General features: G+C 43.4%; 2 protein-coding genes across 5 annotated transcripts in view; both read right to left on the bottom strand.

The window, feature by feature from the left end:
* arhgef3 (Rho guanine nucleotide exchange factor (GEF) 3) overlaps positions 1 to 83 on the bottom strand; it is a 19,873-nt gene extending 19,790 nt beyond the window's left edge. For 2 of the 3 annotated variants that reach the window (XM_069516270.1, XM_069516299.1), the window contains exon 1: positions 1 to 4. This exon is cut by the window's left edge and continues 161 nt beyond it. The gene's annotated coding sequence lies outside the window, so the exon portion shown is untranslated. The other variant, XM_020096719.2, reaches the window with a different exon arrangement.
* Positions 84 to 1,391: 1,308 nt separating this feature from the next.
* On the bottom strand, positions 1,392 to 24,299 carry il17rd (interleukin 17 receptor D). 2 transcript variants are annotated; one of them, XM_020096626.2, is made up of 16 exons: positions 24,061 to 24,299; positions 13,590 to 13,644; positions 10,135 to 10,257; positions 7,858 to 7,976; positions 7,548 to 7,668; positions 7,290 to 7,334; positions 7,058 to 7,209; positions 6,911 to 6,976; positions 6,666 to 6,720; positions 6,441 to 6,551; positions 5,848 to 6,032; positions 5,613 to 5,728; positions 4,838 to 5,092; positions 4,206 to 4,760; positions 3,337 to 3,608; positions 1,392 to 3,020 (listed from the first exon to the last, which is right to left on the bottom strand). In XM_020096626.2, the coding sequence occupies exons 1-16, from the start codon at positions 24,175 to 24,177 to the stop codon at positions 2,896 to 2,898; spliced, it is 2,472 nt and encodes an 823-aa protein (XP_019952185.2). In that variant the 5' UTR covers positions 24,178 to 24,299; the 3' UTR covers positions 1,392 to 2,895. The 2 variants fall into 2 exon arrangements, with proteins under 2 accessions (XP_019952185.2, XP_069388043.1); XM_069531942.1 differs by lacking the exons at positions 10,135 to 10,257; positions 13,590 to 13,644; positions 24,061 to 24,299 and adding an exon at positions 8,590 to 8,766.
* Positions 24,300 to 24,746: the final 447 nt, after the last annotated feature.

The raw sequence follows: 24,746 nt of genomic DNA, 5'->3' as shown, positions 1-24,746 counted from the left end.
TCTCTGCTGCTGGAGACTGAGGACAAACGTCTCTGATTCTGTAACAAGTGAAAGTCCAGGTCGAGGATTGAGCTGAACAACAAACTGATTCACTGAGTCCTCAACTCCAAGTTACACACACACAACTACACATCTGCCTTCCAGTGGAGCCTTCACAATAAGAGCACAGCCATGTGGGTTCCAAAATACCTCCCATGGATGGATCACTGAAGAGGCACATCTTTAATCAAGCAGCCACAAACAGACACAGAATCATTTCAAAGAGATGCAAAGAGACTGAAGTTTTCATAACCGGGTGCAAAAGACACAACTTGCTGCATTTATTCCTATTAACACTGAAAAAATAGGTTGATCAGTTAGATTAAACATTGAAATCAGTGGTGTAGGTGAAAAGACAAAGGAGAAGACATCAATGGCCAAAAGTCTTTCAATGGAAAAACATTATTTTTAATTCATAATCAGTGAAAATAAGATTTAAAGTTTGTATAGTCTAAAGAATTCAAACAAGCAAACTGGAATTTTGGTAGCTGAGAATATTGTTTTCACTTTTGAATTTACAAAAGAGATTTTAAAATGTTCAATTCCCAAACACAAGCTACCATATAATAATTTAAACCTAAACTAGAAGGACACTCTGAGCTCAACAAGGCCCAACAGCCCCCTCATTCAAACACGTTTAAAAACCCTAAATCCAGGGTTTTATTTGGATCTGCATCAAATTTCAGACACAAAGTTCCATGAGTTATAATCTGAGAAATCATTGAACATGTTAAAAATGCCCCCTGATACAGACACACTTTATTTAATGAGTTCTTCTCTGACCCACGCTGCGTCAGGTTTAGTGGTAATCTGTCCAGTTGTTTTGCAAAATCCTGCCAACTGACAAACAGAAGGTTCAGCGTCCACAGCCATACAAGCTGAACATTAAACATCATTTACTGAAAATGAAAATATCCAACGATTGAAGCCGGGATCAAGTGGCACATGTGTGAAGTCCTTTTATTCTGAAGGCAGGCTGCTGCTGCGCCTGTCTGTGCAGCTGTGTGAGTTTTAGAGGCTCCTGTTGTTTTTAGTGTTGATGCTTCACAGCTCTCACACTGAAGAGCTGTCTGTTGCTTTTCATGTCACAGAGACTCTGTGTGTTTTATTAGAAGAAACTCGTTTGTCAGCTTGAGCCAAACGGCAGATAATTACCAGCCATAAAATGATGTAAATACTTATTCACTGTGTCGGAGTATTTGTGGCTTAAATTGTGCACAACTACATTTGTCTTCCTGCAAATGTGCTGAACATGCAAAGGTTTCTTTTTGTTCCTTTGGTTTATGTAAATGCAATAACACCATATGATCATAAACTCTAAACAGACATAGAAGAAAAACAATGAAAAGATAAAGGTTTTATTAGATGGATTTATTTGTTTCCTACATTAAGGTACTATAAAACAGTACATTTCTTTAGAAAATGTAGAAAAATAACAGTCTAACTATACAAAAGACATTTCCAAGACAACAATACTATATAATAAAAAAATACAAATAACATTTACAAGTAGGAAATGCTGAATCTTCCCTTCCAATACACTCAGAGCTGCTGATGAACCAGACGTTGTTTTAAGTAGCAACACAAATGTTGGTGTTCGAAAACAAAAAGACCAAAACTTTGATAAACGTTTTTTGCTCCAGATGAGAAGTGAATGACGGCAGCTGCCGATCCTGAAAGAAAAAATGTTGATGGGATCCATGACTGAGACAACGTGGATTAAAAACAAATATATGAAAAACTGTTTGGTTTTTTTGTTTTAAAATCAAAATTACGACGTATTATCTCAAACTGGATTATTTGTGTCTCGTTCTGGCAGGAATGTTATTTTGAAAGTGGTTTAGTTTTAAATGATGCCCTCGTTCTTCTGGTCCCTGCGACAGTGGTAGGAAAACGATTACAAAGCTTACAGACATATAGAACTATAAATGCAATACTTTAAAATATGTAACCAAAGTACTCAGTATATAATGTGGTAGGAGTGGCTCCACCTGCCAAAGGAGTTCGAGGTGCATATTCTGACGTTGAGAATCACATGTTAGTATCACATTAGCGTGTTTCTGCAGATTTCAGTGGTCCTCATGTTGCTTAAACAAATACTGAGCCGACATTTCTGTTTAAAACATTTTAAAATAATGTTAAAACATATAAAAGGGAAAACTCAGTATTCATAAAATGCCTGATCTAACTCTCTAATTAATAATCCTGGCGTTCCAAATCTCAGGAGATGCTTCGATCCTGAGGGATGTTGTGACCACAGAACATCTCCACGTGCCACAACAAAGTTTCAGCAACATCCACTCATGAGTCAGTTGACAATCGGCCGACACAGCGTCGAGTCTTCGGTCTGAGCGGGTTCACTCGACGAGGTCCTGGTTCCTCCGACCGGTGTTGTAGCTCGATGATGTTGTAGAACTCAGGAGCCGAAGCTGTAGAACGAGCTGCTCGCCATGGAAGCTGTGGACTCGTCTTCTACGATGCAGTGGTTACCATAGTTACCGTGGTCCAGTGTTGCAAATTGCATTGGTTGCAATAATTCCCAGGGACTAGTTTTAAAAAAAAACTCACTGGTTACCATGGCTGCCAGGGATTAGTGCTTAAGATGTAGTGTTAACATAGTTACCACAGAATAACGTTCCAGAAACCAAGTGTGTGCCATAATTATGATCAGTGTTTTATAACGTGAAGAACGGGAGACTCTCCAATGGCCTTGGAATTATTCCAGTTTTTGTTTCCATGACGATCAGATGACAGCACCCATGAGAAAGTGTTCAAGTCTGAGACCAACACAGTGTTTTTGTCCCCGTGACGACATCACGGAGCTGGTCCTCTTGTCATTGGCTGGGAGGAGTCCTCCTACAACGAAGCCACGGGAGCGAGTCCCTCGCTGTGCTCCAGGTGGTGATGGTGGTGCAGCTCCGCTTTACAAACTGTGGCCGCGCTGCAGTGGAGCGACGTGACAACAGACGGCTCCTCGTCACCTGGGAGACACAGTGCGAACAATTAGCCACATGACAGGCAACAAATTTAAAGGGAATGAAACGAACAGAAAATATGATGAACATGTTGTTTTCAAACCCTTGTGACAGAGAAATGGAATTTAGGTTTGATATTTTACATTTTAATCATCAAACTTTCTTATAATTAAATAAAAATAAAACACAGATATATAGAACTTGAATTTAAACATATTTGCACATTTTCCTGCATTGTTTATTATTTGTATATATATAAGTGCTCTAATAATGATGTTTTAAATTTAGTGAGTTTCCACAAAGTCATGGCCGCCACGCTCACCCAGGCCTGACGAGGACGATTCACTGTCGGCTATGGAGGAGGAGTCAGCCTGGTCATGTGACAGTCCCTCCATTAGGGGAATGGACAGCTCTGACGAAGGGACCGATGAATCGTAGATGCCTGAATCTCGAGGAGGGGGGAGCTCTGGAGGGGTGGGGTGGTCTTCCTCTGCCTGGGTGGAGACAGGACACACCCCATCCTGCAGGATGGATGGAGCAGAGGAGGAGGAAGAAGATTCTTCGGGTGAAAGTCCAGACACTCCAGAGATGGACCTGAAGGACAGGAAGAGCAGCAGGGTTAGGGTTTCAAACACGCACTGAATGAACTCAAGATCTTCTCCCGAAATGTTCTGGAGGGGCTGCGTTTGAGAACACAAATGTCTGAGTCATGTGCTGTGAACATTCTCCAGAGATTTTCCTGCCAACCGCCCCCAAGTAAAAAGTCTGGATGACGTCTGTCGGGGCCCACGTGAGTCACTGTGAGCGAGTCGACGTTTATAACACGCGACAGATGCAAACAGGAAAAAAACTAAAAGAACACGAATGTCTCAGGATGAAAGAGAGGAGACGTAAAGATGAAGATGTCAACTTGGAAAGACGAGGCTCGAGAACGTTTGGTGATATGAGCCAGCGGATGTTCTGTAAACAAAAACACTGCGTCCTGCCTGCTGCTCCACCCATCACCTGAATGCTCCAGAGATTTCTGTGCGGTTGTGAATGCAGAATCTCCGGTTACATTCTTTACATGTGAAAGGCAAACTGTGGTGTGGAGCTGTTGTGGGAACATGTGAGTGCTTCATCAAAACTTCTAAAAATACGTCCCGGAGAACTTCAGCTGTAGCTCACAGGAGGTATTTCTCTTTTCTTTACCTTGAAGCGGGTCCCAGCAGAGAAACAGAGCAGTGTGGCAGACCTGGACTGGGACAGAGACCAGGACTGGGGCAAGGACCAGGACTAGGACTGGGGCTGAGATTGAGAGCGGGACTGGAGCCCGAAGCCAGCAGGAGCATGTTCCTTTTCGGAACTCCATTCCCGCCCTCCAGCGACGGCGTCCTCACCAACACCTCGTTCAGCACCAAACCGGAGTCAAACCTCTGCTCGGGCTGCGGCGAGGAGGAGGAGGAGGAGCAGGGAGTCTTTGGGGGACTGGAACCCGGGACTGTGGGGAGAGGACAATGTTTGGAAGAGACTCCGGAGGAGGCCGAGGAGGCTGTCGCGGGAGCCAGCTGCTTCTCGAACCAGTCGGGGTTCTGGCTGATGTGCTGGTGCATGTTGCAGATGGAGACGTAGAGCGAGCGTCCAGACTTGCTCCTGAAGTAGTTCCTCCTGGAGACGTTGAGAGGCTGCTGCTCACGGTCGGCAAAGCTGGACTGACTGGAGTGGAGCCGACTGAAGAGCTGAGGCAGCTGGTCCATCAGCTTGAACCTGAAGAAACAGAAACCATCAGTTACTGTGAGTTCGATGTGTGTCTCATGGTGTTTTGTCCACAGTGCTGTATTCACCTTGGGGCCAGACTCAACATGGTGGGGATGTCGTTTTCTGTCGAGTAGTCGAAGTAGACTGCCATGTAGCGGTTCAGCTCCTGATCCCCGCCCCCTTCGCTCTTCTTCGCCATACGCAGCTTTTCAGCGACCATGGCCACGCCCACCGTAAACAGGTCACTGCCAGATCCACCAATCGGGGCGCTGCTGCTGCTGCTGTTGCTACGGCGACTGACAGGCGTCTTCCCTCTACGACTCTTCTTCTCCACATAGTAGCTGCAGGAAGAGAACAGAGCGATATATAAAACAGAAGCATGAGAAATGGGAGGACGAAAGGTGTGAGGACAGAGGGACGAGGGTTGGTTCTGGAGAAGATCAGAATTATTGAACCAAATTTTGTCCCTCTGTCCTCAATAAAAGACAAATTATCAATCTCTGGATCTGTTCATTTGTATTTTATATTTGAAATGGGCTTTTTTATGTCCATAACATGAGCAGTTTTCATAAATGAACTACAGAAAATTGAAGGATGGTATTTTAACAAAGGGTGGAGCTGAGGACAGGTGATCAAACGGTGGTTTGATAGATTGAGACTCTTCCAATTCTATACTTTTACTTTATCTTTTCATAAAAGAACATTCAATCAATATTATAACACATAATAATTGCTGAGTATTAATGTATTTAATGAAATTTGAATAGAATGTTGAGGATGTTGACTTTTAGGCAGTAAATCTACAGCACTAGCACCATCTAGTGGCCGCTGCTTCACTTGTTAAACAGTAGAGTGGAGTACCGGAGGCCTTTGGAGCAGACGGTGATGATGAAGTTGGCGTCGTCCAGCTGGCGGCTGAGCCACGACATCTGACCCTCTTTACACATCTCCAGATGTTCCCACAGGTCCAACACAACCTGAACACAGGTGAGCAACCAACATTCAAACCGTGAACTCGAATTTATTTCTTCTTTTATTCGTTTCCCTCTTCGTCACACAGTCGCCATGTGTCGGTTTTGGTGTTTCACTGTCTCACCTCACAGTTGCAGAAGTCCTGCAGGAAGTAGGCGAAGCTCTGGATGACGCCGGTGTGTTTGGGACAGTCTCTGTTGGAGTAACAGATGAAGACTTTGGGTCGAGGCCACGGCCGCTCCGTGTTCAGCGCTGCGCTTTGATTGGACGACTCGCTGCTCTCCTCGTCCAGCTGGCTGTAGATGTTTTCTGACAGAAGGAGAAACGATAACACAAAGATCAGAACACTCACTGTTAGGTCTGCACAAATGTTCACATAACGCAGCGTCATTTAGCGTCAACTAAATTAAGATTAAGGCTGTTAGAAAGAATTCTTATTGTCTATTAATCTGTAGTTTATTTCACTGATGAATCATTTGGTCAATACCATGTCGGAAAATAGTGAAAATAATAATTTCAATCAATCAGTTATGCCAGATAAAGATTAAATAAAGATTAATTTAAAAAGCAGTCGATACGAGAAAAGACAACAATCAAAGAAACCTCAGATGAAAACATTTATACATAATCAACACACAAACATTTAGTCAGACAAAACTGAGGTTGGAAGACAGTGAGGTAAAACCAGCAGCATCACATGATCAGTGTTTCTCTCACCTTGCTGCTTCTTGCGACACATGACCGTGAAGAGAGTGGCGAAGGCGGACATGATGACCAGAGGCACCGTGATGGCCATGGCACGGATAGGCCCCGCCCAGGGGGAGTGGACTGGAGGACGAAACACAGACACCCGGCATGAGACAATAGAATTAAGATTAGTGAAAGTTTTTTAAAGCAAACGTAGGAAGTAATTCAAGATTTTCTCCAACGTCCGTGTCTCACCCTGGCTGACGTGGTACTGAGTCTGCCTCCTGGTCGTGTTACTGTCGTCTCTCAGCTGACAAAAGAGAAAAAAACCAATAAACCAAATGAGGGGGAGGATCAGAGGAGAGAGAGAAATCAATCAGACATTTGAAATTTAATCTATTTATTTCACGCACAGTAGAATCAGGATGAGATCTCTACGATGATTAGTCTCATGATGAAAACGTGTGAATGAAGCTCAGTCCCGTGCTGCGTTTACTGACCTCTACAGTGTAGGTTCCTGGAGTGACGTTCTGGAGGACACATGTGGTTCTGAGCTGGTTCACGTCCTGCACAGAGTTTTTTATTTTATTTTACAAAATCAATCACATATTTCACACTTGATGTCCAAGCAAAGAATCTGGCCTCACTGGTTTGCAGCGCTGCAGTTTGAAAGGTCCGTCGTGCCTCAGTTTGTAGTACAGGTAGTAGAAGTGGAAGCCGAAGGAGGGCGGAGCCTGGTCGAACGCCACGTGGAGGTTGGAGCCCAGCTGAGACACGTTCAGGGTCTTCGGCCTCCAGACTGAAAAGAAACAAACGTCAGCCTCTGCTCCAGATGACACAGTGTCTACATGTGGCTCTGGTGGTGATGACGACACTTACATGGTTTGCAAACTAAGTTGTCTGATCCCAGGAGGACTTCACACGCTGCAACACACAAACAGACAAGTTTGTTCTCTGTGTCCACAACAGAGATAAATCCAGGCTTTGTTTAGCTCATCTTTGTGAGTTAGCGACCAGGCAGTGAACGGAGCCTTCATCTGTAACTGTGATGACTATGAACACTTCAGAGGGTCTGTGTATGATCACTGCACGTCAGTACACGATTAATCTGCAGAATCTGGGCAGTGCTGAACTCACAATTGGTCCTGAGGAAGGACGGAGGGAAGAAACTCTCGTTCATCAGAGTCGGGAAAGGAACAACACGAACCATGTAGTCAGTGTCGAAAGTCAAACCGCTGAATGGCTGACTGCTCAGCCTCTGTGAGGGGAAAACAAAAATAAATCATCAGGAAACAAGACAAAAGAAAATGTGTTCATTCAAAGAAATCAAGAAAATACTGTCTGATAACAATTTTATTGATTAATAATAATAATATTAATAACAAGCTTTATTTATATTGCACTTGTCTTGATAACAGAAAGGAATCAGAATGGTGTTTTTTCTCACCGTGCTCTTGTAAGAGAAGTTGAGTTGTCGTGGATCTTTGAGGAGGAGATGTTGACACTGTTTCCCTTCTGGATTCTTGTCCTCCAGATAAACTCTGAAGCCTTTAATGTGTTCGATCCCTGAAGACACAGAGACACAAAGTTCAGCCTCCGACACAGGGACACTGCGGTGTTGAGGGGCCTGCAGCACCCTCCACTGGGAAGGGGCTGTAACTACAAAACAAAAAAGCTGATTGACTTCCGGCATCCGCATGCATCCCTCTCTCCTCATTTCCTTTCCTCCTCCATTTATCTACTTTGCTAAAACTTCTAATTTTCCTTTCCTCATCCAATGTGTCCTCTGCCTGCTTGTGATCTTCCTTACTTCCTTTTTTCCTCTGTGGTTTTTCCTTTCCTTGTTTCTCCTCTCTCATTTTCTTTCCTCCTCTCATCACAAAACTACCTGTCCTCATTTTGTCTCCTTCGTCACGTCCTTCCATGCCTTCCTTTCTCCTTTCCCTCCCCTCTTTGTGTTTACTTTCCTTGACAAATCAACCTCATTTTTCTTTCCTCTTTCCTGTCCTTGTTCCCTTTCCTCTTCCTATCTCATCGCTTTCTTTTCTTTCCTTCCCTCCTCACTAAACTACCTTTCCTTGTCTCCTCTCCTTATGCAATTCCCTTCTTCTATCATCATTCAATCCTCTCCTCGCTCCCTTTCCTCAACTCCTCGTCACCTCTCATTTCCTTTCCTCACCTCTGTCAACTATTTCTTTCCTTTGTCTCCTCTCCTCCCCCACCCTCATCCTCGCTGATCCTCAAAGACACGTCTGTCTTGTAATTACACCTTTGTATCCACGGGACATGTTTTTCCTATTAGAGGTATACAGATAGATGAAGAGAGAGAGAGACGGTGGGAGGGAGAGAGAGAGGGGGGGGGGCAGAGGGAGAGAGAGAGAGAGAGAGAGGGAAGGAGAGAGGATGAGAGAGAGAAAGAGCGAGAAAGGGAGAGAGAGAAAGAGGGACAGAGGGAAGGAAAAAGAGAGGGACGGAGGAAGAGAGAGAGGGGGGCAAATGAAGGGAGAGAGTGAGACAGAGAGAAAGGGGCAGAGGGAGAGAGAGCGAAAGAGAGAGAGGGACGGAGAGAGAGGAAGAAAAGGAGAGGGAGAGAAATAGAGAGAGAGTGTGTGTTCAGGAATCTGCCTCAAGACAGAAAACCTGTTCTTCTACTCCCTCCCTCCCTCCCTCCCTCCCTCCCCCTCTCTCTGTCTCTCTCTCGACAGTCGAGGACAAACAGGGATGTTTTTGCACTTTAACAGCCGCTGCAGTGACGCCAGGTTGCTGCTCAGGTTTTGTTTTTTGTTTTTTTCCTTCTCTTCAGTTCCGAGATCTTAATCTTCCAACCTTGATTTAAAGTCTTCATGAGCCACAGGTGAAGAGGTGCAGATCCACCATGTCTCAAACTCAAAGACACTTTACAAAGTGATAGAAAAAGCAAATCTTCATATTAAATAAGCTCCGTGGACGATAAGAACAGAAACACGCTGCATGAATCAAGTTTCAGAAATAAAGCGGCTGTCTTTACTCATCAGGGATCAATTACAGACTGTAAAGAAACATGGATGATGCTTCTTCACTTCCTTTCTTCTATCCAGACATGAAGCCGAAACATCCCTGATACTTTGACTCAATGAGCCAAAGTCACTAAAATGGAGGTCGGAAACTTGTTTTAACAGTTTTTCAGTGAACTGAACATCTCGAACAGACGTTTGATTATTATACGAAAATCTACGACCGGCTATGAAACGATTTAATAAAATAAAAATAAAACGTTTCCAGACGTGTTGCTGATCAGATGCAGTTCAAATGAGAAATGGAACATTTCTGGAAGATTTCTGTGTCAGTGAGAAAACAACAGAATGTATTGTCACAGTGAGAGAGAGAGAGAGAGAGAGAGCGAGAGAGGTTCACCTTACACCGAGCACATGCACGAACACACATTCCTTCACGGTCAAATCGTGGTATTGTTGTGTGTGATGTGATCCTCTCTCTTTCTCAGGCTGATCAAAGGGGCGCACACACACACGCAGACACACACACACACACACACACACACACACACACACACCAGGCTAATCTTACAGATTTGAGCACTTTGAAGGTTTTACTTCCCTGTTCCTCCTCCTCCTTCTCTAAAACTTTCTCTCTGAAGAACCTCGTGAGCAGGCGGACGACAGACAGAGAGTGCAGCAGGTAAACAGACAGGTAGACAGACAGACAGGGCAACAGACAGGTAAGTTACCTAGTGGACTTGGGGACCAGTGGACCACCACAGCAGCCTGATCGTCACAGGACAGGTGGCTGAAGGAGACGTTGGCGACCTCGTGGATGACATGTTTCCCCAGTGGGTAGTTTATTGAACAGTCTGCAGGAAGAGAGATGGAAGAAAAGAGAGAGATTAACTAAGTATATGACAAATTATCATTATGTATTTCAACACTTTAAAAACTGCTCTACACATGTTGACATCAGCATATTTCACTTCATTTCCTTCACAGTGTGGATTTGTTTTTTAAAAACCTTGAAGCCAAACAACAAACTTGTAAAACTCAGTTTTACAGTTTGGACTCGACTCATTAACCTCCTCAGGTGCAGAAACGTCTGAGCCCATTAGAAGGAGGACGTTTCTGAGGAGCGACACAGATCAGTTTTTAAGGTTGATACGGGCCAGGTGGAAAATAGCATCGATCTATAATTTCTGCAGTTCCTTAATTATATATGATTGTAAACTGAATATTTGATAATTTGGGGGTTTAAGAGAACTGGATTTAATCTCTTGTTTTTGGTCAATACATTTACGACTGAGCAAAAAAAATATTTTATACAAGTTCAGCATTAAAGAGATAAGACAAATATAAGGACATGTGACATATGTGAGAGCAGCTGGCGTCACATGTTGAGAACAGGTGATTAAACTGCACACTCCGGATTCCACAGGAGTCATCGGCACAGAACTGTCATTCACACCTTCACCACGTGTACTCTGACACCGCCTCCTCCTGCTCCTGACATTTCTCTTGTGAAAGACGAAGATGGACGGGCAGAGGAAGAGGAGGAGGAGGAAGAGCAGCCAGCCATGAACCGGGAGGGAGGAGGAGGAGAAAAGATGGACTTAGGACGCAGAAAGAAAAAGGGGCGTGAGCTCAGACACGACTGACTGCTCCTCTTTCCTCCAGCCAGCCACATATTGAAGGAGAAGACTGAGATGGAGGAAGATGCGGACAGAGGAGAGGAGCCTTTTTTTTAAAAAAGGATGGGGGCAATAGAGAGGAGGTTAAAAGGGCATGGGATACACAAGGTCAATGCTCCTCTTCCTCCCGCCTCATCATCCTCCTCAAAGCGGGGTCATGTTCAGAGCTCAAGGAGAAGGTCACAGTTGGTTGCTCCTCTTCCTTCTCCTCGTCCATCATAAAGCTCCTCTATAGAATGTAAGGAGGTGGGAAAGGCTGCAGCTTAATTGTTACTCCTCTTCCTCCTTCAGTCCTCTTTGACCTCAGTTTCTTTGTGAGATAAAGGAGTGGAGATAAGAGGAGACGTTCACTGCTGGACGAAGAGGAGAACCTTCATCTTTAGTTCTCTCCTTCCTTAAAGAGGCAACAAGTAGGTTGGAGCTTTCACCATTCTTCCTCCTCCTCTTCTTCCTCCTCTCCCTCTTTTCCTACACTCTCAAGAGTTGAAGACAAAGTGAAGAGTGAAGACTGATGAAGCTAAAGAAGGACTAAATCTAAAAATGCAATTATGCTATAAAACGTCTGTTCACCGGCTTCACTCTTCTGTAAGAACGCAAACATGGCAACTTCAACGATAATGTCCAGAGGAATCTGTGTGAGAAAACATTATGTTCACAGGATTCACCGCAAGCAGGAGGGTGTGTTGACACCGTTTCATGTTTCGTGTGAAGGACGGGAAACTGCAGGAATACAAATATCAAGATGAAGAAGAGGAGTCGTACAAGTACACGATGAGACGAGATGAGATTGAAAAGATTTTGGTGACGTCATGCCCTGCCCCCCCATGTTGTTGTGACTGCGTGACCTGGAAAACCTCCTGCTGAGTTCGTATCTGAAAACAGCTTCATAGAAATATAGAAGTCCACTAAATATAAACTGATTATATAACTACATAAAGAACATATTTCAATGTAAAATGTGTGTGTGTGTGTGTGTGTGTGTGTGTGTGTGTGTGTGTGTGTGTGTGTTGATGGTACTGATGGAACATGTCCCTGTGGCTCAATGATGGTTTTTGTACAACAAATGGATTTTTTTGACAATAAAAAAATATCTTATGTCTCCAGACGTGTGTGTGAAGATTATCTGATCTTATCACAACTGCAGGTCAAAGGTCGCCCTGCTTTATATTCTCCATTACATCACTGCAAACACAGTCAGAGTCAGAAGAAGGGAACTCGGAGGCTCCTCCTTCATCCAGCTGGAGGTTCACAGGAAAGGAAGCAGTGAGGTGTGTCACACCCTCAACACACACACACACACTCACTCACGCACACACACACACCTCAGTACACACACACAATGAGCCTGATTCCAATTGTCATGCTAAAACACCTCCATGCTTCACTTTGGCTTAAAGCTTGTGGGTCTAAAATCTTTTTCTATTTCATCAGTTCTTAAAGAGGACGCATCATCGTTTCGGTCACATGACCTTCTGACCCCTGACCTCCACATCATTGGTGACATAATATGTATGAAGATCAGATTCAATGGAAATGAATTGCTGTTGGAGAGAACAGGGAGTCATTTCACATTTCACATTTCGGGAAAGTCAATTATTTGCTTCCCTGCAAAGAGATCAATGAAAAGATCAAACCCTCTCTCATGTCTGCAAATATGAAAACAACATGTTTATTTGATCTGAGCATTACTCACCAGAAAATGACAAAAGAGGAAGCCAGCTGTAATTGATTCATTCTGTAATTTTACCACAGTTTTCCTGCTCTGCAGTGTCAAAACTTTTTCATTTATAATTCATCACAACTGAGACCTCTGGTCAGAGAAACATGACCTCGTTATTCAGGGAGTTTGCATTTTTCACATTTCATAGCATAAATTAGTAGCTGGAGAAAATAACCAGCAAATGTTTGGTTGATGGAATTATTACATTCATGGATTTATCATGTTAAACAAAAGAAGTTTGATTATTATAAAGTTTTATTGGTTTAGTTTGTTCTGATGTATATTTTTGTCTCCGCTTATAGGACTAAAACTATTTATACAGTTTGATATGAGGATTGCTTGAAGACTGGGATGCACACACACACACACACACACACATACACACAAACAAAAGGAACGTGCTTCTCGCTCATGGTCACGGACAAAGGGAGGGAGGGAGGGATCGGCCACGGCTCAGGAACTTGACTTTTACAGAGAAAATAACAAAAGAGCAGGAAGATGGTGGAGGAGGAGGAGGAGGAGAAGAGGATTTTCATCCCGGGTCGCATACTTAATATTTATTCGGGGGTGGGATCAGATTGCGGACAATGTTCTGATGCTGTACCACCTGAATGTTAAAATAAACAGGGATTGACTTTTTGATTCCCACACCCAACAACACTGAAGGTTTGGAAATGTCATCATCAGGAGTAAATACAAAAAGAAACCTGGATTCCAGCGCCTGAAAATTCAAAGTAAACCACAGAAACTGTTGGATCGTCCAGATTTGATTTACAGAGAAACTCACTGTCAGCTCTGAAGGTGACGGCCAACCTGCGACCTCCATCTGCCCCCGACTGCACCTGAGAGAGAGAGAGAGAATCACATGACGTTAAAAAAAAGAACCTGATGTTTGTTAGTTCAATCAGCGGCCGAACATTATTAAAACACCGTTGCCACGTCTCTGTGTTTCCGTCACTGATGTTGTAAGTGAACCATGACTGACTCAGGTTCCAAATGACGTCAGCAGTGCAAGATGGCAGCGCTCGTATCCAGGACACTTTGGCTTCATTCTTAGAAAGAGGGAGGAAGGTGGAGACGCGTTGTCCATCTTTATTTTTACGTTCTATGGTCCCAACAAATGGACGGATGTGCGGCACTCTTAGTTCCCGCTGCTTCTGTGCTTTGACTGAAATGCGACACCAGGCTCCAGCGGGTGGTGTCAGACCTGGAACTATCCTTCCGAGCACCACCCAGCAGCTCCATTCAATACAAAGGACAGCAGATACAGTGGCACATGATGAGCACCGAGATAAGCGGGGGTGTGTGAACATCATCGCATCCCCTGTGAGCTACGGTTACCCAGAATCCCCCTCTCTGCAGCCCAGGACAAAGGCACTGTTTCTCATAAGGTCTGTTTCAGCCCTGACTGAGCAGAACAGTTTTATAGGTTTGACCTTGTTTTCATGGGCGACACACACACACACACACACACACAAAGTTGTTACAGAGGTGTCAGACTGTGGTCACACACAACAACCACACACACACACCTGAAATCAATCAGACAGACCCCCTACTGTGTGTGTGTGTACGTGTTATGGAAGGTGTGCCATGCTTGTTAGCAGCCAATGTACCTCAACAACCCATCCACACACACGTTTGTAATTATATACTTGTGAAGACCATCATTGACATAATACACCCCCCGGCCCTTAAAACCAGCTCTTGCATCGACCATAAACCAGAAGTAAAGCATCAAACAGCCCTTTGAAGAAGTGAGGACAGAGGAAAATGACAGAAACACACACACGTCTATCCTGTCCTGTTGCTATTAATTATAGATTTTGTCTCCACTGCCGACCTTTGACCCTCCCGAGGTTTACGCGCTGCTGCGACCACACGTGTCCTGCTGGCAGCATGAAATGGGAGGCTAATTAAAAGCGCAAAAAATAGCAGACTTCCTGACCGGTCGCTCTGAGAAAAGAAAGTACCCTGCCCCGAGAGAAACGCTGGTTCTGGTGCAACCTCTCCGACGACAAGAATGTTGGTTCAAAAAAAAAAAAAAGGAAAGCCAGTGAGTGAATGCAGAGGAGTGAGAGACTTCATCATATCACCTCCATCAACAAGGGTGCTACAGTCCTGTGTGCTAAACATTGTGTTGTTGTAAAAGCTGACCCATGTTGCACTTTTGGTTTTGGACGACCCAGTTTGTTTTCTGGAATCTTTGTGTCTGGACCCGTTCTGCATTAATGACAGTTTAGCATTTTATGCTGTTGTGTGTTTACACATGGCCCCAGAGCTTCTGTACGTTCCAGCACAACGGAGGCTGTTAGCAACCATTCCTACGCCATTTCCCCCCGCACGCTAACTGGTACTTCTGAAGAAAAGAATGCGCAATGAGAGTTTGTCACTTCACACACACTTGTCAGGGTGAGGGTGATGGAGTTTGAGTCAGGTCGCAGGATACATGTCTGATGAATAGAGGAGCTAGGATGTGAATTAAAATAAGACCAATAAAGTAAAATATTCTAGATTTGGGTGGAGTGCTGTCATGTCGTCCAGCTTTTACACAGTTTTAGGTCTGGACCGTAACACCTGTAATTTCCACTTTAGCTGTGCACATTCCTGCGAGGGGCAGGAACGTTGTCCTCTTTCTTTTCACTCATTGGTGTCAAAACTTCTTTTTTACTACAGTCACACAAACCATCTTTGCTTTGGCCTCAATCTTTTTTGTTTGTGCCAAAGCTGTAAATTGGTCTTCACGTCTCACCATGAGATCTAGCACCATCGTTCTGGAGCAACAACCAAACCTTTCATCAAATTTCTCTCATGACTTTTCAAAAGCTCAGAATTGAAACTATTTTTCTACGTTGCCCATCACCACGAGACAAACCTTCACACTTTACAACTGACAATTCCTCAGAAATAACAGGCAGAGAAAAAATGATTTTCTTCCTGCCCGTGGCCAGGTGTTTCTCACTAGTAACAATCGTTATAGTCCACACACACACACAGAGACCCACACACACAGACACACACACAGACACACACACACAGACACACACACACAGACACACACACACAGACCCACCCTGGAGCCAGAGCAAACTGAGTCACATCATCAAACAACCCAAAAGAAAAGAAGATAAAAAAAAAAAAAAAAAAAAGATAATAAAAGAACTGTTCATTATTCGTAATAAAAAAAGGACCGAAGAGCAGCTGTTGGAGATCTAACCGCCCGCAGACACGCGGAGTGTTTGGAGAAATGTTGCAGGTTCGACTCCGTGCTTCAACTCACTTTTTAAAAACAAACATTAAGAATCAAAAGCGAATTTCAAATATAAAAACACAAGAAGCTTCAGCATGAAAAGAGCAGAATTCCCCTCGGAAACCACCCCCCCCCCCCTACACACACACACACACACACACACAATCAGCTCCTGCTGTAATCAGGCCAGCTCAGTTAACTGAACATCAACAGTAATTAATCACAGCGCCAGAGGAAATCACAGGAAAGAGCGAGGTAGAGGAGGATGCAAGGAGGAAGGAAAGTACGATAGAAAAGGGAGGATGATGGGAGGCGTAATCGGCAGGCCTGCAGGGAAGGATGGTGGGAAGGAAGAACGAAAAAAGGAAGGAGGGAAGAGGAGAAGGAGGAATCTGATTAAACAGGAACTCCTTCAATTACAGCTTTCAAGGTTCATGTAGCAGATTTCTCCTCTGCCTCGTCTTGTTTGGGGCCAACAGAGCAGTTCCAGATGTGGGACAGAGAACATGGGACACAGTCACTGTTGACCTTTAATCAGCATACGAGCTGAGCTACAAACAGCGAGAAGGGTTCTGCTCGGATAACCAGGACGAGAGCAGGGTTATGAGCTTCATTACTTTTTAACGGATGAAATGAGCATCTGTCAGGATGCGAAGATTTATAGTCTTACACTATTATTTCATCATTTCGTATTTAGATAAAGTTCTCGTATTTAGAGGAACTTTTAAAAACGTTTGCTTCTGTTGCTGAGGACGGAAGGTCTAAGAAAAGATTCACTATAATTACATTTTATTTATTGAACTTCTCGTCATGTCACGATCACCATCAATACATGAAGTTGTCTGTGGGTTAATAAACACAAATATTCAGTCTGAAGGAAACGCTGTACCTGTCTATCTCTAAAGCTGCTCTCAGAATGAACTCTGCGTCTGTATTTTCTATTTTCTCCGTCACACATTGGAGCTGCAGCAACACAATCGTTTTAGTTCTGAAAAAGCATCAGTGGGGGGCTTGAACTAAAACGTTTCCTTAAAACAGGAGAACTTAGTACAACAGCACAAAGAACCAACACTGTGTGGTTGTGTGTGTTCAGTTGATGAGGGTCTTGTTCCTGCAAAGGCCTCAGGGCTCAAAACTCAGCCCTGTTCCTCTAATGTCTTCCTGTCTCTTGCACACACACACACACACACACACACACACACACACACACACACACACACACACACTTACACAAACACACACACAAACACTGCCATATGGGACAACATGGCTGCACCAAAACATCTACAGTATGTGTGTGAATTTAAGGAGCATTAACTTGCCAGTACAACACTATAGCTGTTTTCAGGCATTACCAAAAACAGTGACAGAGTTTCCCACATCACGCACAACAACACAGCAGTAAATAAACACAGCAGAGCTTCTTCCGGCTGATCGAAGAAGGGAAGAACAAGTAAAACCAGATAAACTGTTACAGCCTAAATTACCTCCTTCTGTGGATTTACATATTTCAGTGAAACCAGGTCCTATAAAACTGGCTGAAAGGATTCACTAGCTTTAATAATAGTGTTGACTTATCCATCATCCTTTTCATCCGAGAGGGATACACATCGTCCGTGTCAGGAATTTCAGACATTTTCCGCTTGGCTGCTCATAATTATGATTCAAAATACACGTCGAGAAGGTGACGTGAGGAAGAACTGAGTGAAAACACAGTTTTGTCACAAACTATGAAACTGCCCACTTCAACCGCTGCAGCTGCTCATGCTAAATGGAATCATAAACATTAAAGAGGAAGAGCAGTAGTCTTCTTTTTACTGTTTTGGGGTTTTAGTGTGGACAGGAAATCTGTAAAGAGCGAGGTAAGCTCCGTCCCTGTGTGTTACAGATCATAAATCATCACTGATGGTAAAAACAGACACAGTGATGAAACACAGAGAAGAGCTTTTCAACATGTGAGCCTGAGAGGACCGTCAGTCCAACAGCGGATATGAGATTTCCAGTGTTTACACCAGTTCTTCACATTGATTCTCTGGATAATTCAGCTCCAGTCATTACATGTAAGAATTAGCCGACACAATAACCAAGTAACTCATCCATGTATGATAGCTATAAACAAAGTGAACCCTAAAGTAAAGTGCAGATAAATACGTGAGAGTGTTGTTGTCCTTCCTGCTCCATTTTTGTTTAAATTTTTTACAAAATGAAGATTAGAAACAAGGTTTGGTTTGTTTTTCAGGAGCTCAATAAAAGTTGAGATACAGAAAAAAACTAAATCTCAAATTCTGTACAAACGTTTCTCCCCTCAAACATTATAATTTCCTGTTCCGTTAAAACAAACACATAGTTTCTCTTCTTTTTTTCATGACATAATGATATGATATTAAAAAAAACTATCATGGTTCCAGAAATAAATTTTAAAAAACCTCTTCAGTCTTTGCTAAACTGCTTTCACATCAGAGCTCAATAATGACGTTGATCAATAAGGAAAATAAGATGATAAATAGAAGTAGCTGGAGCTGGTCTGTGTGTGAGTGTGTGTGTCTGACCTATTTAAAGTGACAACACTTAATTTCTATCCTCACGTTTAATTTAACTGATTATTTAAAAATTTATAAAATGAAAAATCTCATCTGCTCGACATCAGCTCCAGAGGAACAAGTACAGGAAGAAAAGGAGCTGGAAACAAAAGCAAACTCTGGCAAAATCTGTGTGTGTGTGTCTCTGTGTGTGTCTCTGTGTGTGTGTGTGTGTGTGTGTGTGTGTGTGTGTGTGTGTGTGTGTGTGTGTGTGTTCGGGAGCAGCCAACCAGAGATTTCCCACCACAGGAACAAAACCTGCAGCTTCCTCCTCCTGCATGACTGCTCCTGAATGACCCCCCACACCACTCCTCTTCATCACAACTCCTCCTCCTCCTCCTCCTCACCCAGTAGGAGCTACCCCACTCCTGCTGTGACAGTTTGTCCTTTAAAAGACTCTGTTCTCCGCTTCACCTAGAGAGGACGAGGACAAACTGTGACTTCCTCAGACAGAACCTGACGTCAGGCGCTTGACAACCCTGTACATGTGCGAGGGTCGTGGACCTGAAGTTACCAACTGAGCCCGCCACACCCTCTCCCCTTCATCCAGCACCGGGGATCGGTTTAGCCAAGCTTAGAGTGAAGATATGACGCAGGGAGAAACTGATGGTCTAACTCCTCGTCTGATTTATATGCTCGTTATCATACAAGCTTTAGGAGTTAGTAAAACCATGTTTCAAATGTTATCTTCTATCTTTAGTTTAAAAGTATAAGTGAAGCAACAAGAGTGGGAAAGAAAAACGTCTTCTTTAGTTTGCTCTAATATAATCTAATATAAAACACGATGCATTGTCTTACATTCTGGTGTCTCATTTAACCAGTTTTCTTTTCTTCTTAATCAATCGCCAGTAATCATTACTACATTCTCTGTAGTAAATCAAAATGAGAAGACATTCATTCAAATGGTTCCGTATCTAGAATTTCAACTGAAGATGTCATGGAAATAATAAACATTGAATATAAATAGACTAAGAGCAGATGTAATTATACCTTTTTAAAATACATTACTATGTCAAATACATTTACCAGAGAAGCCAAGCTGTCAAATGTTCAATGTTTTCTGAATTTGAGCATTTGTTCAGGAGCTCTGTGTGAATAAAACAATAATCTGGCAAAAGCATGAATTGAATCAGGAACTGAGCTTCTCAATCTCACCACATATTTGAAGCCAATTTGAAATAATCGACAGTTCAGGAGGATGTGCTGCAACACAGAGGAGCGTCAACCGATCACACTCTCACACACATACAGCAGTTTTGTGGAACGTGACAAAATACCAGACCGTTCAGAAATGGATATGCAAATTACAGGAAGATTCCAACTTTGAATGCGTCACAACGTGAATAAGACTGTAAACAACGATGGACGACTCCTATCCGCTTCCTCCCGCTGCACAGAAATGAAGCCAAAATATCCCGGTGGTGGGTGCTGCCATGTTGCACTGGTGACGTCATTTGTAGCCAGAGTCTGCACAGTAGTGGAGATGCTATATCAAGGTTCCTGTCAACATGTTACCTCATTTTTTTTTTTTTTATAACATTCAGTTTGACTGTTTAGGTCCAGGCTGGACTTTCAATCTGTACACCAGCCAGCCACCAGGGGGCGATCAAGACATTTTAGCATCACTTCTGGTCAATCTGCAAACTATTCAGACCTTCAAGTCTTTCGTTAAGTATTTAGTGAATTATCTTCTGTTCGTATCCAAATACTCCTTACACATTTCCAGTTTGTCCATTAATGGAAAAATCTGTTTCCTTATTTTTGGTGCCGAGCCGAGAATCTCAGTCCCCAGAAAAACCTAAGAGGATAAAGAAATATTTGGTTTTTTATGCAGGAGGTGAAGGTCAAGCATCGATCCTTCATCCACTGCCTGATTCAGTCCCCAGAAAACCACACGTGTTTCGCATCGGACGCCCACCCAGCCGTGACGCCCTCTGAGGCTCCCTGATGCCAAAAACATATCGGAGCCCCAGAGGATGATGGGATACGTGACATGGTTACACAGTGGAAACCTGCGTTAAAAAACGAAGGGAGGGGGAGATAGAAAGAAGGGAGAGAGAGAGAGAGAGAGGAGGAAGCTGAACGATTTCCTGGTGCGTCTTCCTCCGCTGGGACAGATGTGATGACTTCAACAGATGTGCTGAACCAGAGAGAGAGAGAGAGCAAGAGTTTATATGAAGCATCTCAATCATCACTCTGGCCTCCTGCCTCAGCCTGAAACATCCAGTGAAGAAGAAAGTTCCCTTTAAGTGCTTCGGTGAATCTGAAGAAGCCTGATTGTTTGTCCATTTAGACACTTGAAGGGGAATTCCACAGACTTCTCACATGAAGGTCTGCTTACAGGTCTTGAAGAGTACTACTGCATGTGTGGAGGAGGAAAACAATCCCGCAGTGGCTCCAGAGGGAACTCTGCGAAGTCTGATGAAGTGATCGAGTGGCTCGAGTGCAGCATCGGTTTGTTCTGAAGACTACAAGTTTGAAATTGAGAAAACTCTGGGGGTGTTGAGTTAGGAGGAAGTGAGGTTACCGGACCTCTGCAGCCCGCTCCCCATGTCCGCCTGAGGCAACATCTCAATGCTACTTCTAACACACACCACACGTCTCCAACTGAACTGTCAGTGAGCACGATTCATCATGATTAATGTTGGTGCTGAGTTTTGATAAAGACGAAGAACGATCCCAGCTGACATTGTGCGAGAGGCGACGTGTGTCACCAGCACATCAGACGTTTCAGAGACAGCTATTCACACCTATGGGGAATTTAAAGTCAAAGCCACGGCCAAACTGGGACGTGATCGTTTATTGATCCCGATCCCTGTTATAACAGAGACGACAGTTTGATCTTCCTCCAGCCAGAGAGCAAAAAACCCTTAATTGATCATCAAAACAGTCAATGGACGAACCAGTTAATTGACTTATTATCTCAGTCGAACATACAACCTTCAAACACGACGCAGACATGGGAAACTGGCAAAGCATTTATGTGACACACACACACACACACAGCTCTAATAACTTCACACCTGTAGAATAGCAAGTCCTCGCACCCCCGTCAAGCAGCCTTTGAAGTGTGTGTTTCTGAAAAGAGAGGGGAAGCAGGGAAAGAGGGGGGAGGTGTGTGTTGTGTGTGTGTGTGTGTGGTGGGGGGGTGGAAGGGGACGGCCGCAGGAAGGAATGTTTCTTCAGAGTAAACAGTGTGAAGCTTCCTGTAGAAAACACTTCAAAGCCAGGGAGAGGAAACTAGGATAACACACACACACACACACACACACACACACACACACACACACACACACACACACACACACACACACACACACACACACACACACACGAGCAGGTAGGAGTCATCTATCAACACAGGAAAATTAAAGCCTGTAGAGAGTGTGCGCTCTCACTCACACACACACACGATCGGATAATTCTACTTTCCATGACTCAAACATGAAAAAGAAAATCACATCACACACTTTGTAAACACATCTGTCTGACACACAAACACACAAAACACACACAAACACACAAAACACAGGATTCTCTTCAGGTTTCTCTTTCTCAATATTAAATGAGCTGAAATGACAAGTCGAGGGTCCATTAGTTGTCCGACAGATTTATTTGAGTATCGATTGAGTATTTTCAAACTCTTTCTATTACTATATGCTGTACCAAGGCACAGAGAAACTGAGTATTAAAACTTTAAACTCCATCATACTCTCTGTCTCAAACTACATTTGTGTCAATGACAAGACAACATGGATGTGTCCAGTGACGCTTTCGTCAAAACTGTACAAGCAACAAACATTCAGGCGTCTGGTCTGTAGCTGTGATGTGGACCCTGGAATAACCAGGGATAAAACACTGACAGCCCATCCCATCACAGTTAGGATGAACGAATAGGACATTTTAGAGATTTCACATCGATCAATCGTCAGAAAAATTTAAAAAATCTGAATTCGGACAAATACTATCAATAATTTTCAGTATTTTATGAACTTTTACAGACAAATGGATTAATTTGAAAACGTATCAAAACGATTTGAGTGAAATGACAGCGTATTCATGTCAAGGTTTTTGGAGATGGAGAAGCTGTGGGTTTAAAAAGCCTCTTCAAAGTGCAGCACGGATCAAAAGCTGCTTCATTCATGAAACACAAGCTGCTGTGAGGTACTAACACAGAACAATGTGGAGGTGGTGGGTCAGATCGTTACCTCCGGCAGGGAGGATTTGTTTTCACCTCTGTCTGTTTGGTTGTCGACTGGTTTTTAAGCAAGATCAGCAAAAACTACAGAACAGATGTTCATGAAACTTAGTGGATGCATGTGATTTGGGGAAAAGCCATGAAATAGTTTGAGCTGCTCCGGATCAGGGGGCAGATCCAGCAATTTAATTTCATTTGCTGTTTGTGAGTTATCTTTTGACATTTTTATTGATTTCACAGAAGATAAAAAAACTCATGAATCTTGATAAACATAACCAGGCTTATTAAGGGGACTGATGCTTGTTCAATTTTGTACAGCTTGATTGAATTTAATGGCCTTGAGATATATTCCTGCTTTTTATCAACACACACAATAAGGGAATCTAATTTACAAATTGCAAGTCACATAAATCTCAAAATTAACAAGGAATGAAGTGGAATCTGTGTATTTTTACCCTCTAACCTGCACTCGGGTTAACTTTGGCCATTGATTATCTGGTTCTCTTTGGGCTATATGAAGTTTCTTATTGTAATTGTATATATATAATACTTCATATTGTATTTATTGCAATGTCTTTCTCTTTGAGGCATTGTGTGTCAGTTTATATCATTGTGATAACAAAACACAATCATTGAGCCTTGGAAGTCTTTTTTTTTTTAAATCAGCAAAGATCCAATACAAAACTTTATTCAAGTTTTCGTTAAGTTTAGTTTGTGGTTTACCTTTTAAGTGTCTGTTCAGACGACAGGTAATGGTTATGAAAGGTGATGTTATATTTGATATAAATCCTGTACGGTGTGTTATACCTGAGCCACATTTGAGGAGAACACTTGCTTTAATCAAAACAGATTAAAAGATGCTTTTCAAACTTCTGCAAAGTTGCCGCAATGCGCGTGATGTTTAAATGAGCACTTTTTAAATTGGAGTCTGGTCTGTGCGTAAAACGTGAGCTTCAGCTCCGCGCAGGTAAGTAAGGTGTCGAGAGTGACGCTAAACACAGCGAAACTAAAGATTAAACGAACAAACCGAGGATTCAACTAAACTCAAGCTTCACACTCAAGTCGATCTCATGAACATCTGCAGAGAAACCAGCTGAGGAGACGGAGACACTGAAACCACCGAGCTGCAGGAACCTGGAGGGTTTTATGAGACTTGAGACGATCGAAGCTGCAGCTTGAAGCTCCGTGTCGTTAAACGAGCACGATGACAGAGAAGTTCAGAGTTTTCTACCTTGAAGCCACATTTCTCCTGGTTCGGTCTCCTGCTGCCCGAGGTCGTAGATCCACGAGGAACATAGAGGAGCAGAAAGAAGGAGAGGGAGATGAAGAAAGTGCGAGGGGCCGCCATTCCTCCCTCAAGTCTGAGCAACTCTGAGAGGAGAGGAGGACAGGAGGAGGAGGAGGAGGTGTGAGAGAGAGAGAGAGGCAGTGAGCGAGTTAGTGCCTGTGTGTGTGTGTGTGAGAGAGAGAGAGAGAGAGCAAGTTGGTGCCTGTGTGTGTGTGTGTGTGTGTGAGTGAGAGAGAGAGAGAGCAAGTTAGTGCCTGTGTGTGAGTGAGAGAGAGAGAGAGAGCAAGTTAGTGCGTGTGTGAGAGAGAGAGAGTTATTGTGTGTGTGTGTGAGAGAGAGTGAGTGAGTGAGCGAGTTAGTGTGTGTGTGTGTGTGTGTGTGTGTGTGTGTGTGTGAGAGAGAGAGAGTTAGTGTGTGTGTGTGTGTGTGTGTGTGTGTTTGTGTGTGTGTGTGTGTGTGTGTGTGTGTGTGTTTGAGAGAGTGAGTGAGTGAGCGAGTTAGTGTGTGTTAGAGAGAGAGTGAGTGTGTGAGAGAGAGAGAGAGTTAGCGTGTGTGCTTATGTGTGTGTGTGTGTTGCAAAACCATTATGACAGTGGCGTATCTAGTATTTCTCTGTCAGGGGCCATGAA

Source organism: Paralichthys olivaceus, chromosome 2 (assembly GCF_024713975.1).
Source record: "Paralichthys olivaceus isolate ysfri-2021 chromosome 2, ASM2471397v2, whole genome shotgun sequence".
Taxonomy (NCBI): domain Eukaryota; kingdom Metazoa; phylum Chordata; class Actinopteri; order Pleuronectiformes; family Paralichthyidae; genus Paralichthys; species Paralichthys olivaceus.
Note: the sequence above shows the minus strand (reverse complement) of the source record. Positions and strands in the feature narration are given on the sequence as shown.